General features: G+C 33.6%; 1 protein-coding gene across 1 annotated transcript; it reads left to right on the top strand.

Annotated features, from left to right (window-relative positions):
- The first annotated feature begins 301 nt into the window (after nucleotides 1-301).
- LOC102618836 (acridone synthase 2-like) lies at nucleotides 302-1,904 on the top strand. Its single transcript, XM_006464422.4, has 2 exons — nucleotides 302-574; nucleotides 703-1,904. Exons 1-2 carry the CDS (start codon nucleotides 397-399, stop codon nucleotides 1,698-1,700), a joined length of 1,176 nt encoding a protein of 391 aa, XP_006464485.1. The 5' UTR covers nucleotides 302-396; the 3' UTR covers nucleotides 1,701-1,904.
- Nucleotides 1,905-17,765: the final 15,861 nt, after the last annotated feature.

Consider the following 17,765-nt stretch of genomic DNA (forward strand, 5'->3'; position numbering starts at 1 on the left):
CAAATATAAAAAAAATGAGAAAAAGATCCTAATCCATAAATATAACGTAGATAATCATCCGTTCACTAGCGTACTGATTACAATGCAGTTTTATAATCGTTGCACGTTGTCATGACTGCTTTTTTAAAAAAAAAAAAAAAATCCGTATAATGATTATATGATAGCAGTTCAAGCTTAGATTATGACATTAACACTGGTACTTGCGGTCAAAATTATCTTGTTATTCAAATAAAAAAAATCAACATTTTATTATTATTTTTTTCTATACAGCACTATAAGCACAATTGCCTATATAAACTCATGCAGTTAGGTCCCTGCAGATCACAATCGCGAAAGCGCAAACTTATTAATTAACTAAGTTTAAGTACTGTTTTGGAAGCAATCTGACGATCAGAGATGGTAACAATGGAGGAGATTAGAAAGGCTCAGCGAGCCGAGGGCCTGGCGACCATCCTCGCCATCAGCACGGCAACGCCGCCCAATTGTGTCATCCAAGCTGATTATCCTGACTATTACTTCGGGATCACCAACAGCGAGCACATGACTGAGCTCAAAGAGAAGTTCAAGCTCTTGTGTATGAATGCGAGATCATTTTTATTCTCATTCTTTTATTTTATTTTAATTGTTTAGCTTTTCTGGGTGTGCATGTTGTTAATGCAGATTACGCATCAATGATTTTGGTGATTTGATCTTAATTTACAGGTGAGAAGTCGATGATAAGAAAGCGTCACATGTGCTTAACAGAAGAGATTTTAAAAGCAAACCCTAATATGTGCTTACACATGGGGACATCACTCGATGCGCGCCAGGACATTTCTCTTGTTGAAGTACCAAAGCTTGGCAAAGAGGCGGCAACCAAAGCTATCAAAGAATGGGGACAGCCCAAATCCAATATCACCCATCTCATTTTCTGCACATCTGCAGGCGTCGACATGCCTGGCGCTGACTATCAGCTCACAAGACTCATCGGCCTCAACCCGGATGTTAAGCGTATGATGATATATCAACAAGGGTGTTATGCTGGCGCCACCATCCTTCGTCTTGCTAAAGATTTGGCTGAAAACAACAAGGGCTCTCGTGTTCTTGTTGTTTGTTCTGAGAACACAATCCCCACTTTCCGTGGGCCGTCTTATACCCATATTGATTCTCTAGTGGGTCAGGCTCTTTTCGCTGATGGTGCTGCTGCACTGATTGTCGGTGCTGATCCTGATACATCCATTGAGCGTCCATTGTATCATATTGTGTCGGCTTCACAGACGCTTCTGCCTGATTCTGATGGTGCAATTGAAGGACACATACGTGAGGCGGGTCTAACGGTTCATTTGAAGAAAGATGTTCCCGAATTTTTTTCAGCAAACATAGAGAAAAGCTTAGTTGATGCATTTACTCCAATTGGTATCAGCGACTGGAACTCGATATTCTGGATTGCTCACCCCGGTGGTCCGGCAATTCTCGACCAGGTCGAGGCAAAACTCGGCCTGAGAAAGGACAAGTTGAGAGCTAGCCGACATGTTATGTCTGAATATGGTAACATGTCAAGTGCATGTGTTTTGTTCATTCTTGATGAGATGAGAAACAAGTGTCTTGAAGAAGGGAAAGCCACCACAGGTGAAGGGCTTGACTGGGGTGTGCTATTCGGGTTCGGCCCGGGGCTCACCGTTGAGACCGTAGTGTTGCACAGTCTCCCTATAGAAGCTTGAGGGCCACAGCGTCAATATAAATAAATTCATGTTGCATGCTTTGTAGATTGCTTTGAGATCATAAGTATGTTAACTGTTGGTTTAGTTGAGGTTTGGGTTCATGCCCTTTCTTATGGCTCTAAAGCAACAGAACTCAATCCGTTCTTTGTTGTAATAATTTCCCTTTATTTGAATAAAATTTATCCGCTATTTGTCTTTTTATCATTGTTTGTGTTTTTGAGCCATTGCCTATAACCGAGCGAAAAATGAAAGGACTAGTCCCGATCTCCTTAGGTAAGACTTTCTATTTTATCTAGAATGACTATTTGCCTCGTTTCCAAATATTTTCGTATCTCCAACCTGCAAATCTATATAATCAACAAATCCAAAATGATTTCAACCTCAACTGTTCTACAGTGATCCATTTCCTCAAAACGAAATAACGGACAACGCCCGAAATAGCACGGTCAAATTAATTCATCCAACACATCAAATAGTATCAATAAAATATAATATATGACTTATGCTAATACACAATAATATCTATGTATCATTAATTAGAATTTCACAATCACCCTCAATTGAGGCAATCGATTTGTTTGGCCATCCACCTTGACGGCTTGACTCCTGGGAAAGGTGGAGATAAAAATAAATAAATGTGGGTTCTTCTCATCCTTGTCTTCTTTGTTTTTTTGAAAAAAAAATTGTACATAAAAATTACGTACAACTGGATAAGTATCGACAGTGGTTGTTAAAAAAAAAAAAAGTTGTACGTAATAATTGTACAAAAACGGAGAATATGAAATGACCAAAACTCAAATACTATAGACGTCAAAAGGTTCATTGGTTTGGCTACAACCTTCTACAGGGGAAAAAAAATAATTGTACAAAAACGGAGTGTTTGAGTACATTACTAAAAATAATAATTGCTAAAATTAATATTTGTACTTTATTAATTTTGTTTCCTTCATGTTTTTATATTGAAAACAATTGATAGGATATGGAAGACATATGGTAATTAAGGAGCATATATGTGAATTTAAAATTCATAATAATAATGATGTACTTAAATTCATTGGTTTTATTACAAAATTTGTATTAGGATTGGATGATATATATTGTCAAGCAATAAATTTAAGAAAAAAAAATCAAATATCAAAATTTTTTCTTACCTTTTCAAAATTAATTTTGAGCCTTCTCACAGCATTTCCAAACATCGCTAAATAGTAGTTTTCATATTAACTAATTATCATATGCGCATGCCCGATTTCTCTAGAAAAATTGAGGATCAAAGGGGTAAGAAGACTCATCACATTTTCACTAGCCCAATTTGCCGTAGTTTCCTTTTATTTCAATAAAATTACCTCGCTTCGACAAGTTTCGTTTTTTTTTTAAAAAATGTGTTTGTATAATTGGTTTTCGGATTGGAGAACAATTCAATAGATATTAGCGTGATCTGATTTGTTGTTCCAACACTGACTGTATAACCGATCGAAAAATGAAACGGCTCGCCTCGTTCACCCAAAGATCTTGTAAAGGACATATATCAGAAATTACATAGCTCACAAGCAGTAATAAATTAATCTTTTTAACGTGGAATATCTAGCTATGATAGGAACAATTTTCTGCTGGCTATTCACCAGCTATTAGTAATAGTTTGTGATCAATGTTGACACGAAAATAGACCATAGAATGCTGCCAATTTTCAATCAATTGGAGTGACTACATACACGACAGAGGAAGCACAGCTAGCTTTAGCAATCATTCAAATAAATCAAACCCTGGAAACCGGGTAGTCGAGACAGGATAATCCCCAATCTCTACATTGTTGGCAGGAAGGATGGCTATTTTCGTCCATTATTTATAACATCGAAACGTTTTTTCCCCTCTTACTGTCATTATTATTATTGTGCCAAAAAGAAAAAAAATAATTTTGAAGTGTGGAATAAAGAGAAAGAGATTCAGTGTAGATTTTGAACCTCTCCTAATCTAATTTTTTCTAATCATTTTAAGATTTGATAACATGTGACAATTTTTGTGATGAATGGTTAAGATTTCTTTACTTTTATCTTTTTTCATAAGTTGATATATTACCCTATTAATATTTTTGTCTTCTCTAATTTTAAAAGATTTACATGAATCCCTACAATCATAGGAGGAAAAAGAAAAAAAAAAGAGTCCTAATGATTCTTTTCCCATAAATTGATATATTAGCATATTACTGTGTTTTATCTTCCCTAATTTTAAAAGACATGAATCCCTATAAACATGGAAGAAAAAGAAGAGTCACAATTAGAATCGTCTAATGAAATTGACAGAGTATGAGATTAATAAATACCCAAATAGATGTATTAGAAATCAAATCCAGAAATTAAAAAAAAAACAGCAAAATTGCAGTCAATTAACACCCAAACGATTTCCAATCTTAGTTAGCACTTACCAATAGATTTGTTGTAAGGATAAGCAGTTGCAAGTTGCCTATAAAAAATATAATTGGTGGGAGATTTACACAGAAGTAACTGTTCTTGTATGGCATTGTTTTCCATATTTATTTAGTTCGTTTTTAGATTAATTTCAGGTTCCCGAAAAAAAATTTCTATTTGACAGATCTTTGTTCAAAAAAAAAAAGGGAAAAAAGAAGAAGATGATAGACTTTAGAAAAAAGAAATAATCATTTATGGCCAAGAAAAAAAACTACAAAAATCTTGACCATTGAATATAAATTGCCAATGTTGTGAGATCGTTAAAAGATGAAAAATTAGATTAGAAAATGATCCAATTCCAGAGGGATGAGAGCACATATTGAGCTTAATAATAATAGAAAAAAAAATTCACTTGTATTAATTTCAAATGCCTCTAAGGCCTTATTTATTCAAAATGTTCAATGACATAAAACTAAGTCATCATGAATAATGAATCATGATTCATCTTCTTAATATATAAGTCATAATACCTATGATTTCTTATCATGCATATACATATTTTAATGGCAATGATTATGGCTATATATACATGTAATATTGGATATTAGTCAAATATACTTGATTGGGAAGAACTTCATAAAAATTAATAATAATGATGAGAAAGAAACAATAAATTAATTGATTGATTGTCTGTTTTTTAATTATTGACTAAGAAATATTGATTGTTAATTAATATAAAGATTAATTGACTCCAATTTTACTAATCAACCGATATTGCTTATCTATTTTAATTGTATCATTTTTTTTTCATACTTGTATAAATTGAACTTTTTTAATCATGTATAAATAAGAGCTAAATTTATTTTTTCTCTGTAGTTCATAAAAATTTATAATAGTATTTTGAGCTATACCCAAGCCCGAATTAGTCCACCCTACTTCATTCAAATTGAACCTTTCCAACACCTTGGGCACATAATGGCTTGGGACAAAAAGATTGTACCCTTCTTTCTGTCTCTAATCACTTTCATGATTGTACTCACCTTTCTATCTCTGTCCATCTTCGTTCCCAAAATCTTTTTAGATGCTCCAACTAGAAAAACCAACAAGGACACCAGAAGCCGAGCCTTGCAAAAAGAAACCAACAAAGAAACAAAAAGCTGAAACAAAAAAATCAAATCTAAGTCGGGGCCTTAAAGAGTTATAATATTATAAAAAAAGAAAAGAGGAAAAAAAAACAGTACATTAATTCAGAATACGAGCCTTTCTAAAATTACTCAAATTTCAGCATTAACACAGCATATTATGAGATTACAAGGTGCATATTAATATTAAAAATAATTAATATAAAATATTTTATATTTTCTTCATATTTTGAAAAGTGGTTTCTAATAAGACCCGAGAAATTATTATACATTCATATTTTCTTTCTTTTTTTTTTTAAATAGATTTTTCAGTTTCATTATTTCATAGCCTTTATATTTGGATGAAAAGGAAACAGCAGTGGGTATTAAAGAAGTAACATTCAAATTTCCATCCTCATTTAGTTTGCATTCTTGATTTACCATTTCAAATTTCAAGCGATGAGTAATTTTCAAATCCAAACCATCAGAGACGGTTGAGCTGAACGATTGAAAAGCTTTCTTCAAAAGCAGTGATGATACCGGGTTATTTCTGAAAATAAACAATAGAGGTCTCTTGAGATAAAATGCGGAGGGCTTGAAGTAACCCTCTACTCGTAACTTTTAGCCTAAAATTGAATTCGAACTAATATGAGGAGAGATGTGGTATTTTATCTTTCTCGTTCCTATCTTCTGTTTCCATTCTTCCCAACGTTATTTTTGTAGTTGATTCTCTGACAATTCATGAGCTTGTTACCGAAAGAATTTCTGGATGCATTTATTATGTGGCCAATTGAGGAAGTTAAGGGAATCCTATCTAGTATAATTTCGAATAAATCATGCTAGGCCGATTTCAAATAGGTCGAAAAATTTCTTATTTAGTTTAATTTTATGTTTCTTATTTTATTAGGATTTCATAATTCTATGGGGAAAAGAAAGCTTGCAGCTTGGCCACTCCAAGTCAAAAACGTTGCTGGAGTATTTAAAAAGTGTGATGATATCTCCACCCCATATTTTTTTTTGTAAATTCACCTCATTTTTAAAAGATAATTATAAAAGTAGCACATTATTTTTAAAATTTTCAAATCAAGAAGAACTTTGGATAATTAATTAATTAAATCTATGTTAATTCACTTTTTTTGTAACTTAGATTTTTTTCAGCATGTTTGATTACAAAGATTGCTTTAACATAAGTTTCAATTGACTATTTTACCCTTATAAACTAAAATTATCAAGAATTTAATTTATCAATATTTTTCTAATTTGTACCAAACTTATTGTTTCTAATACTACTTTATTAATACGATTATTATTTTTTAATTGAATTAACATAGTGTCTTTATGGCACAATTTTCATATAAATTATTAAATTGTCAAATTTATGTCATTTACATGTAAAGGTAGTGAAATAATAATTAGGTTTCATTTAAAAATAATAGATTATAAGCCGCAAAATTAAATACCTAGATTATTAGATACAATAACTCATGTTTTATGAGGGTAATTTTATCTTTTATATCATAATAATAAAATAGTAAAATAAAATTTATGATAAAACATGGCCAAAGAACTTAAGAAAAAAATTAAGAGAATGATTTAATTGATAAACTATACAAAACTTTTATTAATTTATATTTTTTAAGAATATTTTGAAATTATTTTAATTACTTTTTAGAAGTGAGGTGGATTTACAAAAATAGTGGGATGGAAATATCCCTGTCCATTTAAAAATTGAATAGGAAATTTACTTATTTAGGTAAATTTCATATTTGGCACCTTGATTTTTCACATAACTTTGTTATAGCCTATCAAAATTTTACATTTATGTATTATAATTCCCTTCTTTGTCTCTTTAATTTTATAAATTTTATGTTATAGCTCACTCAAATTTATAATTTCCTTGTTATGGCCCCACACTACAAGAAAAAGGATCTACTATGACAGTCCTCTGTGTGACAGTTTTTGATCTGGAGAGCTACAACGATAGACTGATGATAGATTTTTTTTCTATCATGCATTTACGACATATTTGTGATAGAAATTTTATCTATCAAACGTCTGTGATAGACTGGTGATAAATTATTTAGCTATCAAAAAGTAATGACAAGTTTGTGATACAATTTTGGTCGTCAAGCAACTTTTTTATTTTGATTTTAATTTACAAGATTGACTGAAAATTTTAAAATAAATAAAGAATAAATGGTATTGTTTGGATTAAAAGAGAAAATAAGAAACGACACCGTTTAGATTGAAACTAAATAAAAACAAAACCCTCTTCAGTTTTCAACCATCGTATTTTTTTTCCCAAAGTGTTGGCACTCTCATTCTTGTCTCTCGCTCAGTCACTCTCGTCAATCTCACACTCACAAAGCCCTTCTCGCCTGAAATCCTTGCATGGGCACTGAACCACTGCCGACGTTCTCTTGTATTTCACTATCGATTTTGGCCCTCACTAAGAACTATATGGAATACCCACCAAACGCGTGTGCTGCTACTATTGAATTTTACCCTAACTGAGAACCCTCACTTGCCCACTGTCGCAACCATTTGATCAATACAGGTAAATAATGTTTCTAGTGTTGTGTTTCATTTCAATTTTAATGTTCTTGTCAATTTCGAACCCTAGATTTGTAAAACTTAGAAACCCTAGATGTGTTCTTGTCAAATTCGAACCCTGTACACCTAAATCTTGAAAATCCTAGATGTGTTCTTGTCAAATTTGAACCCTATACATGTAAAAGTTGAAAACCATAGGTGTGCTCTTGTTAAATTTGGATCTATTTGATTGGTCTTTTATGTTTATTTATTTATGAAATTTTAAAAAATTATTCATTTTTTTTTGGAATTTAATTGTTATAGTTTTATTATTAAATTTTATTTTGGCTGTAAATATCCTTGCCAATTTAATCGTGATGGGTGTTAGGATATTAACTAGGCTGGTTTATCATTTGGGCTTTCTAATAACTATTTTTTTTTCACTTTTTGTGGATGCATGGAACTATATATATAGATAGTTCTCAAATTCGTTCACTGTGAGGCAAAGTCTTTTTTTTTCATTGGTTAAATTTACTAATTCGTTGAAAGGACTAGTCCCGATCTCCTTAGGTAAGACTTTCTATTTTATCTAGAATGACTATTTGCCACGTTTCCAAATATTTTCATATCTCCAACCTGCAAATCTATATAATCAACAAATCCAAAATGATTTCAACCTCAACTGTTCTACAGTGATCCATTTCCTCAAAACGAAATAACGGACAACGCCCGAAACAGCACGGTCAAATTAATTCATCCAACACATCAAATAGTATAAATAAAATATAATATCTGACTTATGCTAATACACAATAATATCTATGCATCATTAATTACAATTTCACAATCACCCTCAATTGAGGCAATCGATTTGTTTGGCCAACCACCTTGACGGCTTGACTCCTGGGAAAGGTAGAGATATAAAATAAATAAATGTGGGTTCTTCTCATCCTTGTCTTCTTCTTTTTTTTTTTTTTGAAAAAAAAAATTGTACATAAAAATTATGTACAACTGGATAAGTATCGACATTGGTTGTTAAAAAAAAAAGTTGTACAATATGTATTACAAACCGGCTGAATATGAAATGACCAAAACTCAAATACTATAGACGTCAAAAGGTTCATTGGTTTGGCTACAACCGTCTACAGGGGAAAAAAATAATTGTACAAAAACGGAGTGTTTGAGTACATTACTAAAAATAACAATTGCTAAAATTAATATTTGTACTTTATTAATTTTGTTTCCTTTATGTTTTTATATTGAAAATAATTGATAGGATATGGAAGACATATGGTAATTAAGGAGCATATATGTGAATTTAAAATTCATAATAATAATGATGTACTTAAATTCATTGGTTTTATTACAAAATTTGTATAAGGATTGGATGATATATATTGTCAAGCAATAAATTTAAGAAAAAAAAAATCAAATATCAAAATTTGTTCTTACCTTTTCAAAATTAATTTTGAGCCTTCTCACAGCATTGCCAAACATCGCTAAATAGTAGTTTTCATATTAACTGATTGTCCAAATTAATTGTCTGTCCGTTAATACAATTGATATCTTCTAAAAACCCTCCTGAAATAATTAGTGTGATCATCATGTACTTTATTTTTGCCTTCCCTTTTTTTGGGCCCGGGTGGTGGGGGGCCGGGGGTGATTGGTGATCTATATTTATAAATATATATAAATTCATGTTGTATGCAATCAATTAGATTGATTGGTGATCATATGCGCATGCCCGATTTCTCTAGAAAAATTGAGGATCAAAGGGGTAAGAAGACTCATCACATTTTCACTAGCCCAATTTGCCGTAGTTTCCTTTTATTCAATAAAATTACCTCGCTTCGACAAGGTTCGTATCTTAAAAAAAAAATGTGTTTGTATAATTGTTTGTCGGATTGGAGAACAGTTCGATAGATATTAGCGTGATCTGATTTGTTGTTCCAAGACTGACTGTATAACCGATCGAAAAATGAAACGGCTCGCCTCGTTAACCCAAAGATCTTGTAAGCAGTAATAAATTAATCTTTTTAACGTGGAATATCTAGCTATGATAGGAACAATTTTCTGCTGGCTATTCACCAGCTATTAGTAATAGTTTGTGATCAATGTTGACACGAAAATAGACCATAGAATGCTGCCAATTTTCAATCAATTGGAGTGACTACATACACGACAGAGGAAGCACAGCTAGCTTTAGCAATCATTCAAATAAATCAAACCCCGGCAACCGGGTAGTCGAGACAGGATAATCCCCAATCTCTAAATTGTTGGCAGGAAGGATGGCTATTTTCGTCCATTATTTATAACATCGAAACGTTTTTTCCCCCTTAATGTCATTATTATTATTGTGCCAAAAAGAGAGAAATTTGTGAAGTGTGGAATAAAGAGAAAGAGATTCAGTGTAGATTTTGAACCTCTCCTAATCTAATTTTTTCTAATCATTTAAAGATTTGATAACATGTGACAATTTTTGTGATGAATGGTTAAGATTTCTTTACTTTTATCTTTTTCCATAAGTTGATATCTTACCCTATTAATATTTTTGTCTTCTCTAATTTTAAAAGATTTACATGAATCCCTATAATCATAGGATGAAAAAGAAAAAAAATAAAAGAGTCCTGATTATTTTTTTCCCATAAATTCATATATTAGCATATTAATGTGTTTTGTCTTCCCTAATTTTAAAAGACATCAGTCCCTGTAAGCATGGAAGAAAAAGAAGATCACAATTAGAATCGTCTAATGAAATTGACAGAGTATGAGATTAAGAAATAGCCAAATAGATGTATTAGAAATCAAATCCAGAAATTAAAAAAAAAAACCAGCAAAATTGCAGTCAATTAACACCCAAACGATTTCCAATCTTAGTTAGCACTTAGCAATAGATTTGTTGAAGGATAAGCAGTTCCGAGTTGCCTATAGAAAATATAATTGGTGGGAGATTTACACAGAAGTAACTGTTCTTGTACGGCATTGTTTTCCATATTTATTTAGTTCGTTTTTAGATTAATTTCAGGTTCCCCAAAAAAAAATCTATTTAACAGATTTTCGTTCAAAAAAAAAAGGGGAAAAGAAGAAGATGATAGACTTTAGAAGAAAAAAATAATCATTTTTGGCCAAAAAAAAAACTACAAAAATCTTGACCATTGAATATAAATTGCCAATGTTGTGAGATCGTTAAAAGATGAAAAATTAGATTAGAAAATGATCCAATTCCAGAGGGATGAGAGCACGTATTGAGCTCAATAATAATAGAAAAAAACAAATAATGTGCTGTGTGAAAGCTTTTTGGAACAATAAGGAGAGGATAAACATTCCCTTGTATTAATTTCAAATGCCTCTAAGCCTTATTTATTCAAAATGTTCAATGACATAAAACTAAGTCATCATGAATAATGAATCATGATTCATCTTCTTAATATATAAGTCATAATACCTATGATTTCTTATCATGGATATACATATTTTAATGGCAATGATTATGGCTATATATACATGTAATATTGGATATTAGCCAAATATACTCGATTGGGAAGAACTTCATAAGAATTAATAATAATGAAGGGAAAGAAACAATAAATTAATTGATTGATTGTCTTTTTTTTAATTATCGATTAAGAAATATTGATTATCAATTAATATAAAAATTAATTGATTCTAAATTTACTATATAATCAACCGTTATTGCTCATCTATTTTAATTGTATCATTTTTTTTCATACTTGCATAAATTGAGCTTTTTTAATTATGTATAAATAAGAGCTAAATTTATTTTTTCTCTGTAGTTCATAAAAGTTTATAATAGTATTTTGAGCTATACCCATGCCCGAATTAGTCCACCCTACTTCGTTCAAATTGAACCTTTCCAACACCTTCGGCACATAATGGCTTGGGACAAAAAGATTGTACCCTTCTTTCTGTCTCTAATCACTTTCATGATTGTACTCACCTTTCTATCTCTGTTCATCTTCGTTCCCAAAATCTTTTTAGATGCTCCAACTAGAAAAACCAACAAGGACACCAGAAGCTGAGCCTTGCAAAAAGAAACCAACAAAGAAACAAAAAGCTGAAACAAAAAAATCAAATCCAAGTCGGGGCCTTAAAGAGTTATAATATTATAAAAAAAGAAAAGAGGAAAAAAACAAGTACATTAATTCAGAATACGAGCCTTTCTAAAATTACTCAAATTTCAGCATTAACATAGCATAATATGAGATTACAAGGTGCATATTAATATTAAAAATAATTAGTATAAAAATATTTTATATTTTCTTCATATTTTGAAAAGTGGTTTCTAATAAGACCTGAGAAATTATTATACATTCATATTTTCTTTCTTTTTTTTAAATAGATTTTTGAGTTTCATTATTTCATAGCCTTTATATATTGATCAAAAGGAAATAGCAGTGGGTATTAAAGAAGTAACATTCAAATTTCCATCCTCATTTAGTTTGCATTCTTGATTTACCATTTTAAATTTCAAGAAATGAGTAATTTTCAAATCCAAACCATCAGAGAAGGTTGAGCTGAACGATCGAAAAGCTTTCTTCAAAAACCAGTGATGATACCGGGTTATTTCTGAAAATAAATAATAGAGGTCTGTTGGAGAATTAACAAATAAAACACATAAAAAACACACTATTTTATTTCTTCAACAACACTCCTCACTAATTACAACTCTTATTTTTCACTCTCTACACCTTAGAGATTTTGCTACTTCACTTGATGTTTAAACCAAAGGGGAGAGTGGGTATTTATACATAAAACAAACTAATCACAACCATTCATTTATTCAACTAATAAACAAATCCTCACCATCCATTAAAACCTACCACTCACCTACTTCACCAACCACACCTAACACACCTAACATAAATAATTCAAACCTCACCAACCATACCTACTCATGGAACCTTCCATGAGTTGGGCTTGATTTATTCATCTTGGATCAAGTTTATGATCCAACACCTCCCCTTAAACTTGATCCTGTGACACCAAGCAAACTTCTAAATCTTACAAAGTCTTCTTGCTTGAGTGGCTTAGTGAAGATATTAGCTGCTTGATCTTGTGATTTTACATACTTGATTTGCACTTCTTTTCTTGCAATACACTCTCTTATGAAATGATAGCGAGTGTCTATGTGTTTACTTCGATCATGAAAGACTAGATTCTTGGATAGGGCAATTGCTGATTTGTTATCAACACAAATCTCGGTTGGCTCTTCTTGTGCCAAACTCAACTCCTTCAGCAAATTTCTGAGCCAAATTGCATGACAAACACTTGATGTGTCAGCTACATATTCAGCTTCACAGGTGGATAGCGTGACAATTGGTTGCTTCTTTGACATCCATGTGAAAGCAGTATCTCCCATGAAGAACACAAATCCTGTGGTGCTCTTTCGATCATCTACATTTCCACCCCAATCGCTATCGCTGTATCCAACAAGCTTGTAGTTTTTAGAAAATGAGTATAGCAAGCCGAAATTAGTTGTACCTTTGATGTAGCGAAGGATTCTTTTTGCAGCTTTAAAATGGGTGGTCTTTGGATTCTCCATGTATCGGCTCACAAGTCCAACAGCATAAAGGATATCTGGTCTTGTGCATGTCAAATAACGTAGGCTTCCAACTAAACTTTTAAAGAATGTTGGATCTATATCTTCGCCTTTATCATGTTTGGATAACTTGACTCCGCATTCCACTGGCGTGCTTATAGGCTTACAATCATTCATCTTGAACTTCTTGAGAATCTCCTTTGCATAGCTTTCTTGGGAGATAAATATGCCTTCTTCCTTTTGCTTGACTTCAATGCCGAGGTAATATGCCATCAGTCCGATGTCAGTCATCTCGAACTCTTTGATCATCACTCTCTTGAACTCTTCAAACAAGCTTGGATTACTTTCAGTGAAGATGAGATCATCCACATACAGGCACACAATCAAAATATCTCCATATTTTTCTTTGATGTAGAGAGCATGTTCATATGGGCATTTGGTGAAGCCTTTCTCTTGAAAATACTTGTCAATTCTGCTATTCCATGCCCTTGGTGCTTGCTTTAACCCGTAAAGAGCTTTCTTCAATCTCAAAATTTTGTCCTCGTGTCCTTTCACCACATAGCCTAATGGTTGTTCGATGTAAACTTCTTCTTCAAATAATCCATTCAAGAAAGCAGACTTCACATCCATTTGAAAAATCTTCCATTTGTTCTGAGCAGCCAAAGAAATAATAAGTCTAATAGTTTCAAGTAGAGCTACAGGAGCAAATACCTCGTCATAGTCTATGCCAGCCTTTTGACTATAGCCTTTTGCAACTAGCCTCGCCTTGTGCCTTTCAATTTCTCCCTTCGCATTTCTTTTTGTTTTATACACCCATTTGACACCGATCGCCTTGTGACTTTTTGGAAGAGTAGTAAGCTCCCAAGTATCATTCTTCACAATGGCTTTGATTTCTTCATCCATTGTAATTCTCCACTTCTCATCTAGTGCAGCTTCTTGGAAGTTGACTGGCTCACAATCAGCAAAGAGGCAAAAGAGAGTGAGATTATCATATCTCTCAGTTACCTCATAGAGATCTTGAAGACTCCTTGTACGTTCTTCGGTTCTTTCATTTAAGAAAGACAGCGGTGAATCTCCGTATGTGGTTGGTGCTGGTGAGATAGGTGGAGTGGCAGGCTCTTATTGTTCGTCTACTTGTTTTATCTGTGTATAAGCATCTTCTTCAATGGGAAAGAAGTTGAAGTCATCCACACCAGAGCCAAAATCTCATTCTCCTTCTTCATCAAAAATTACATCTCGACTGATCACGATCTTCTCGTTGTTTAGATTGTAAAGCTTGTATCCTTTGGAGTTGTTATCGTAGCCGATGAAGATGAACTTCTTACTTTTGTCATCCAACTTGGCTCTACTTTCGTCTGGTACATGTACATGGGCAATGCTTCCGAAAACTCTTAGATGAGTGATGCTAGGTTTTTTTCCACTCCAAGCTTCTTGTGGCGTCTTGCCCCACACGCTTCTTGTTGGAGATCGATTGGATAAGTAGACTGCACATGCAACTGCTTCAGCCCAAAATTCTTTAGGTAGCCTCTTACTCTTAAGCATGCTTCTTGCCATGTCGAGGATGGTTCTGTTCTTCCTTTTTGCAACACCATTTTGTTGGGGGGATCTTGGAACTGTCAAAGGGCGTCGAATTCCATTTGCTTCACAAAACTCTAAAAATTCTTTGGAAGTGAACTCTCCACCTCGATCAGATCTCATGGCTTTAATTTGGTATCCACTTTCTTTTTCAACTGCAGCTTTAAAATTCTTGAAAGCTTCAAAGACTTATGATTTTTGCTTCAAAAAATACACCCAAGTTTTTCTTGAAAAATTATCTATGAAGAAAAGGAAGTAGTTACTTTTACCAAGGGAGTTTGGCTTGAATGGACCGCACACATCAGTATAAATGAGCTCGAGTGGCTTCTAAGCTCTTGAGTTTAACTCCTTTGGAAAGCTCTTTCTAAACTGCTTGCCAAGTAAACATCCTTCACAAAGTTGGTCAGGGTGATTGATGTATGGTAAGTCTTTCACCATGTTCTTCTTAGTTAGTAGCTCCAGTCCTCCAAAGTTGAGATGCCCATATCGAAGATGCCAAGTCCAGGATTGATCTTTGTGACATGCTTTGAGATATTTTACAACATCATTTTGAATATTTAAAGAAAACATTATATTCTTTGACATTCTCACCTTTGTAATTAGATTTCCTTTGTCATCTCTTAGGAAAAGACTATAATCTTTTAAGTGAATATCATAGCCTTTTTCTAAAAGTTGACATAAACTAAGAATGTTGCTTTTCATATTGGGCACATAGTAAACATTCGAAATTATTTGGTGGCTACCATTTTTTGCACGAAAAAGAATGTTACCTCTACCCTTCACTGGTACTTTTGAATCATCTCCAAAAGCGACACTGCCATTCACAGATTCACTTAGTTGCACGAACATGCTTCTATTTCCACTCATATGATTGCCAGCACCTGTGTCAAGATACCATGTATTTTCTTGACCTCCACTTGTGTCATTGTGTGCTAGTAAAAGTGTGCCATCTTCACCATTTTTCGCTTCAGCATAATTCACTCTCTCTTCAATTCTGGTGCTTGGAGCTCTGCATTCTGAAGCATAATGCCCAAACATTTGACAATTATAGCACTGTACTTGGGATTTGTCATACCTCGATTTTGGATTGCCTCTGCCTCGTCCTCTGGTTGAGCTTTCTCCTTTGGCATAATTGGAGTTGTTGTTGTTGAAATTCCAACCTCATTCATGACCACGACCTCTACCTCGTCCTTGACCTCTACCTCAGACATAGTGCCTTCTCTCGTTGTCGGAGCTTTTTTCTCTTTTCTTTGGATTGACTTCCATTTTGAGAAGTTGTTCTTCGATTCCTTGCTTCTTTTTTTGTTTTTCTTCATAGGCTTGCAACCTTCCTTGAAGTTGTTAGATCGTCATATCCTCCAGATCTCTTGTTTCTTCAATTGTCACAACAATATGGTCAAATTTCGAGTCTACTGATCGAAGTATTCTTTCAATGATCCTTACCTCTTTTAACTCCTCGCCATTTCTTTTTAATTCATTGGAAACGGTCACAACTCGAGTAAAGTAGTCAGAAATTGACTCCGACGCCTTCATGTGTAAGGACTCAAATTCTCATCGTAATGTTTAGAGACGAACCTTCTTAACTTGCTCCGCTCTTTTGTAAGAGGTCTCTAATTTCTCCCATGCTTCTTTTGAGGAGGTTGTACCAGCAATCTTTTCAAAAGCATCTTCATCTAATGATTGAAAGATGAGATACTTTGCTTTATTCTCTTTCTTCTTCAAGTCTTTTAAATTCTCCTTCTGCGCCGCAGTTAAAGTGGCTTCATTTTCTGGCACAATAAAGCCTTTCTCCACGACATCCCATACGTCATGTGCGCCCAATAGAGCCTTCATTTTAATACTCCAATTGTCAAACTTACTTCCCTTTAATTGTGGAACTTGAAATGACATCACACCCCTGTTTGCCATAACTCACAAATTGAGTGAGAATTTGGAGATTCTGAAAGCACAGATGGATCCGGCACGTCGAAAAACCTTGGGAAGGACTCGAGTCAACTTTCGGTCAACGGTCAATAGTCAACGCTGGTCAAAGGTCAACGCTGCTCAAAGGTCAACACCGGCTTGGTAGTCTTGGCTCGGTTCGGATTGGTTCAGCTCGAGTTGGCTCGGTTCGACTTGATTCGATTCAGCTCGGTTCGGCTTGGTTCAACTCGGTGAGTCGACTCAGCTTCAGGACAGAAAGCTTCCGGCGGCAAGTGTGGGCGCATCCCGTCTCGGATCGGGATGATTTTTGTGGCGTCACGTTCCTCTCGTCGCGATCTTCGATTTGATATGCTATATGACTATATATAGCATCAAGCACTAGCTCTGATACCACTTTGTTGGAGAATTAACAAATAAAACTCATAAAAAAACACACTATTTTATTTCTTCAACAACATTCCTCACCAATTACAACTCTTATTTTTCACTCTCTACACCTTAGAGATTTTGCTACTTCACTTGATGTTTAAACCAAAGGGGAGAGTGGGTATTTATATATAAAACAAACTAATCACAACCATTCATTTATTCAACTAATAAACAAATCTTCACCATCCATTAAAACTTACCACTCACCTACTTCACCAACCACACTTAACACAAATAATTCAAACCTCACCAACCATACCTACTCATGGAACCTTCCATGAGTTGGGCTTGATTTATTCATCTTGGATCAAGTTTATGATCCAACAAGGTCTCATGAGATCAAATGAGGAGCGCTTGAAGTAACCCTCTACTCGTAACTTTTAGCCTAAAATTGAGTTTGAACTAATATGAGGAGAGATGTGGTATTTTATCTTTCTCATTCCTATCTTCTGTTTCCATTCTTCCCAACGTTATTTTTGTAGTTGATTATCTGACAATTTATGAGCTTGTTACCGAAAGAATT

This window comes from Citrus sinensis, chromosome 7 (genome assembly GCF_022201045.2).
Source record: "Citrus sinensis cultivar Valencia sweet orange chromosome 7, DVS_A1.0, whole genome shotgun sequence".
Lineage (NCBI taxonomy): Eukaryota > Viridiplantae > Streptophyta > Magnoliopsida > Sapindales > Rutaceae > Citrus > Citrus sinensis.

Excerpts from the sequence above, each read along its gene's own strand:
- LOC102618836 (XM_006464422.4), top strand. The coding sequence starts at position 397 with ATGGTAACAATGGAGGAGATTAGAAAGGCTCAGCGAGCCGAGGGCCTG. Across the intron at positions 575-702 it reads AGAGAAGTTCAAGCTCTTGT|GTGAGAAGTCGATGATAAGA; the intron begins GTATGAATGCGA and ends CTTAATTTACAG.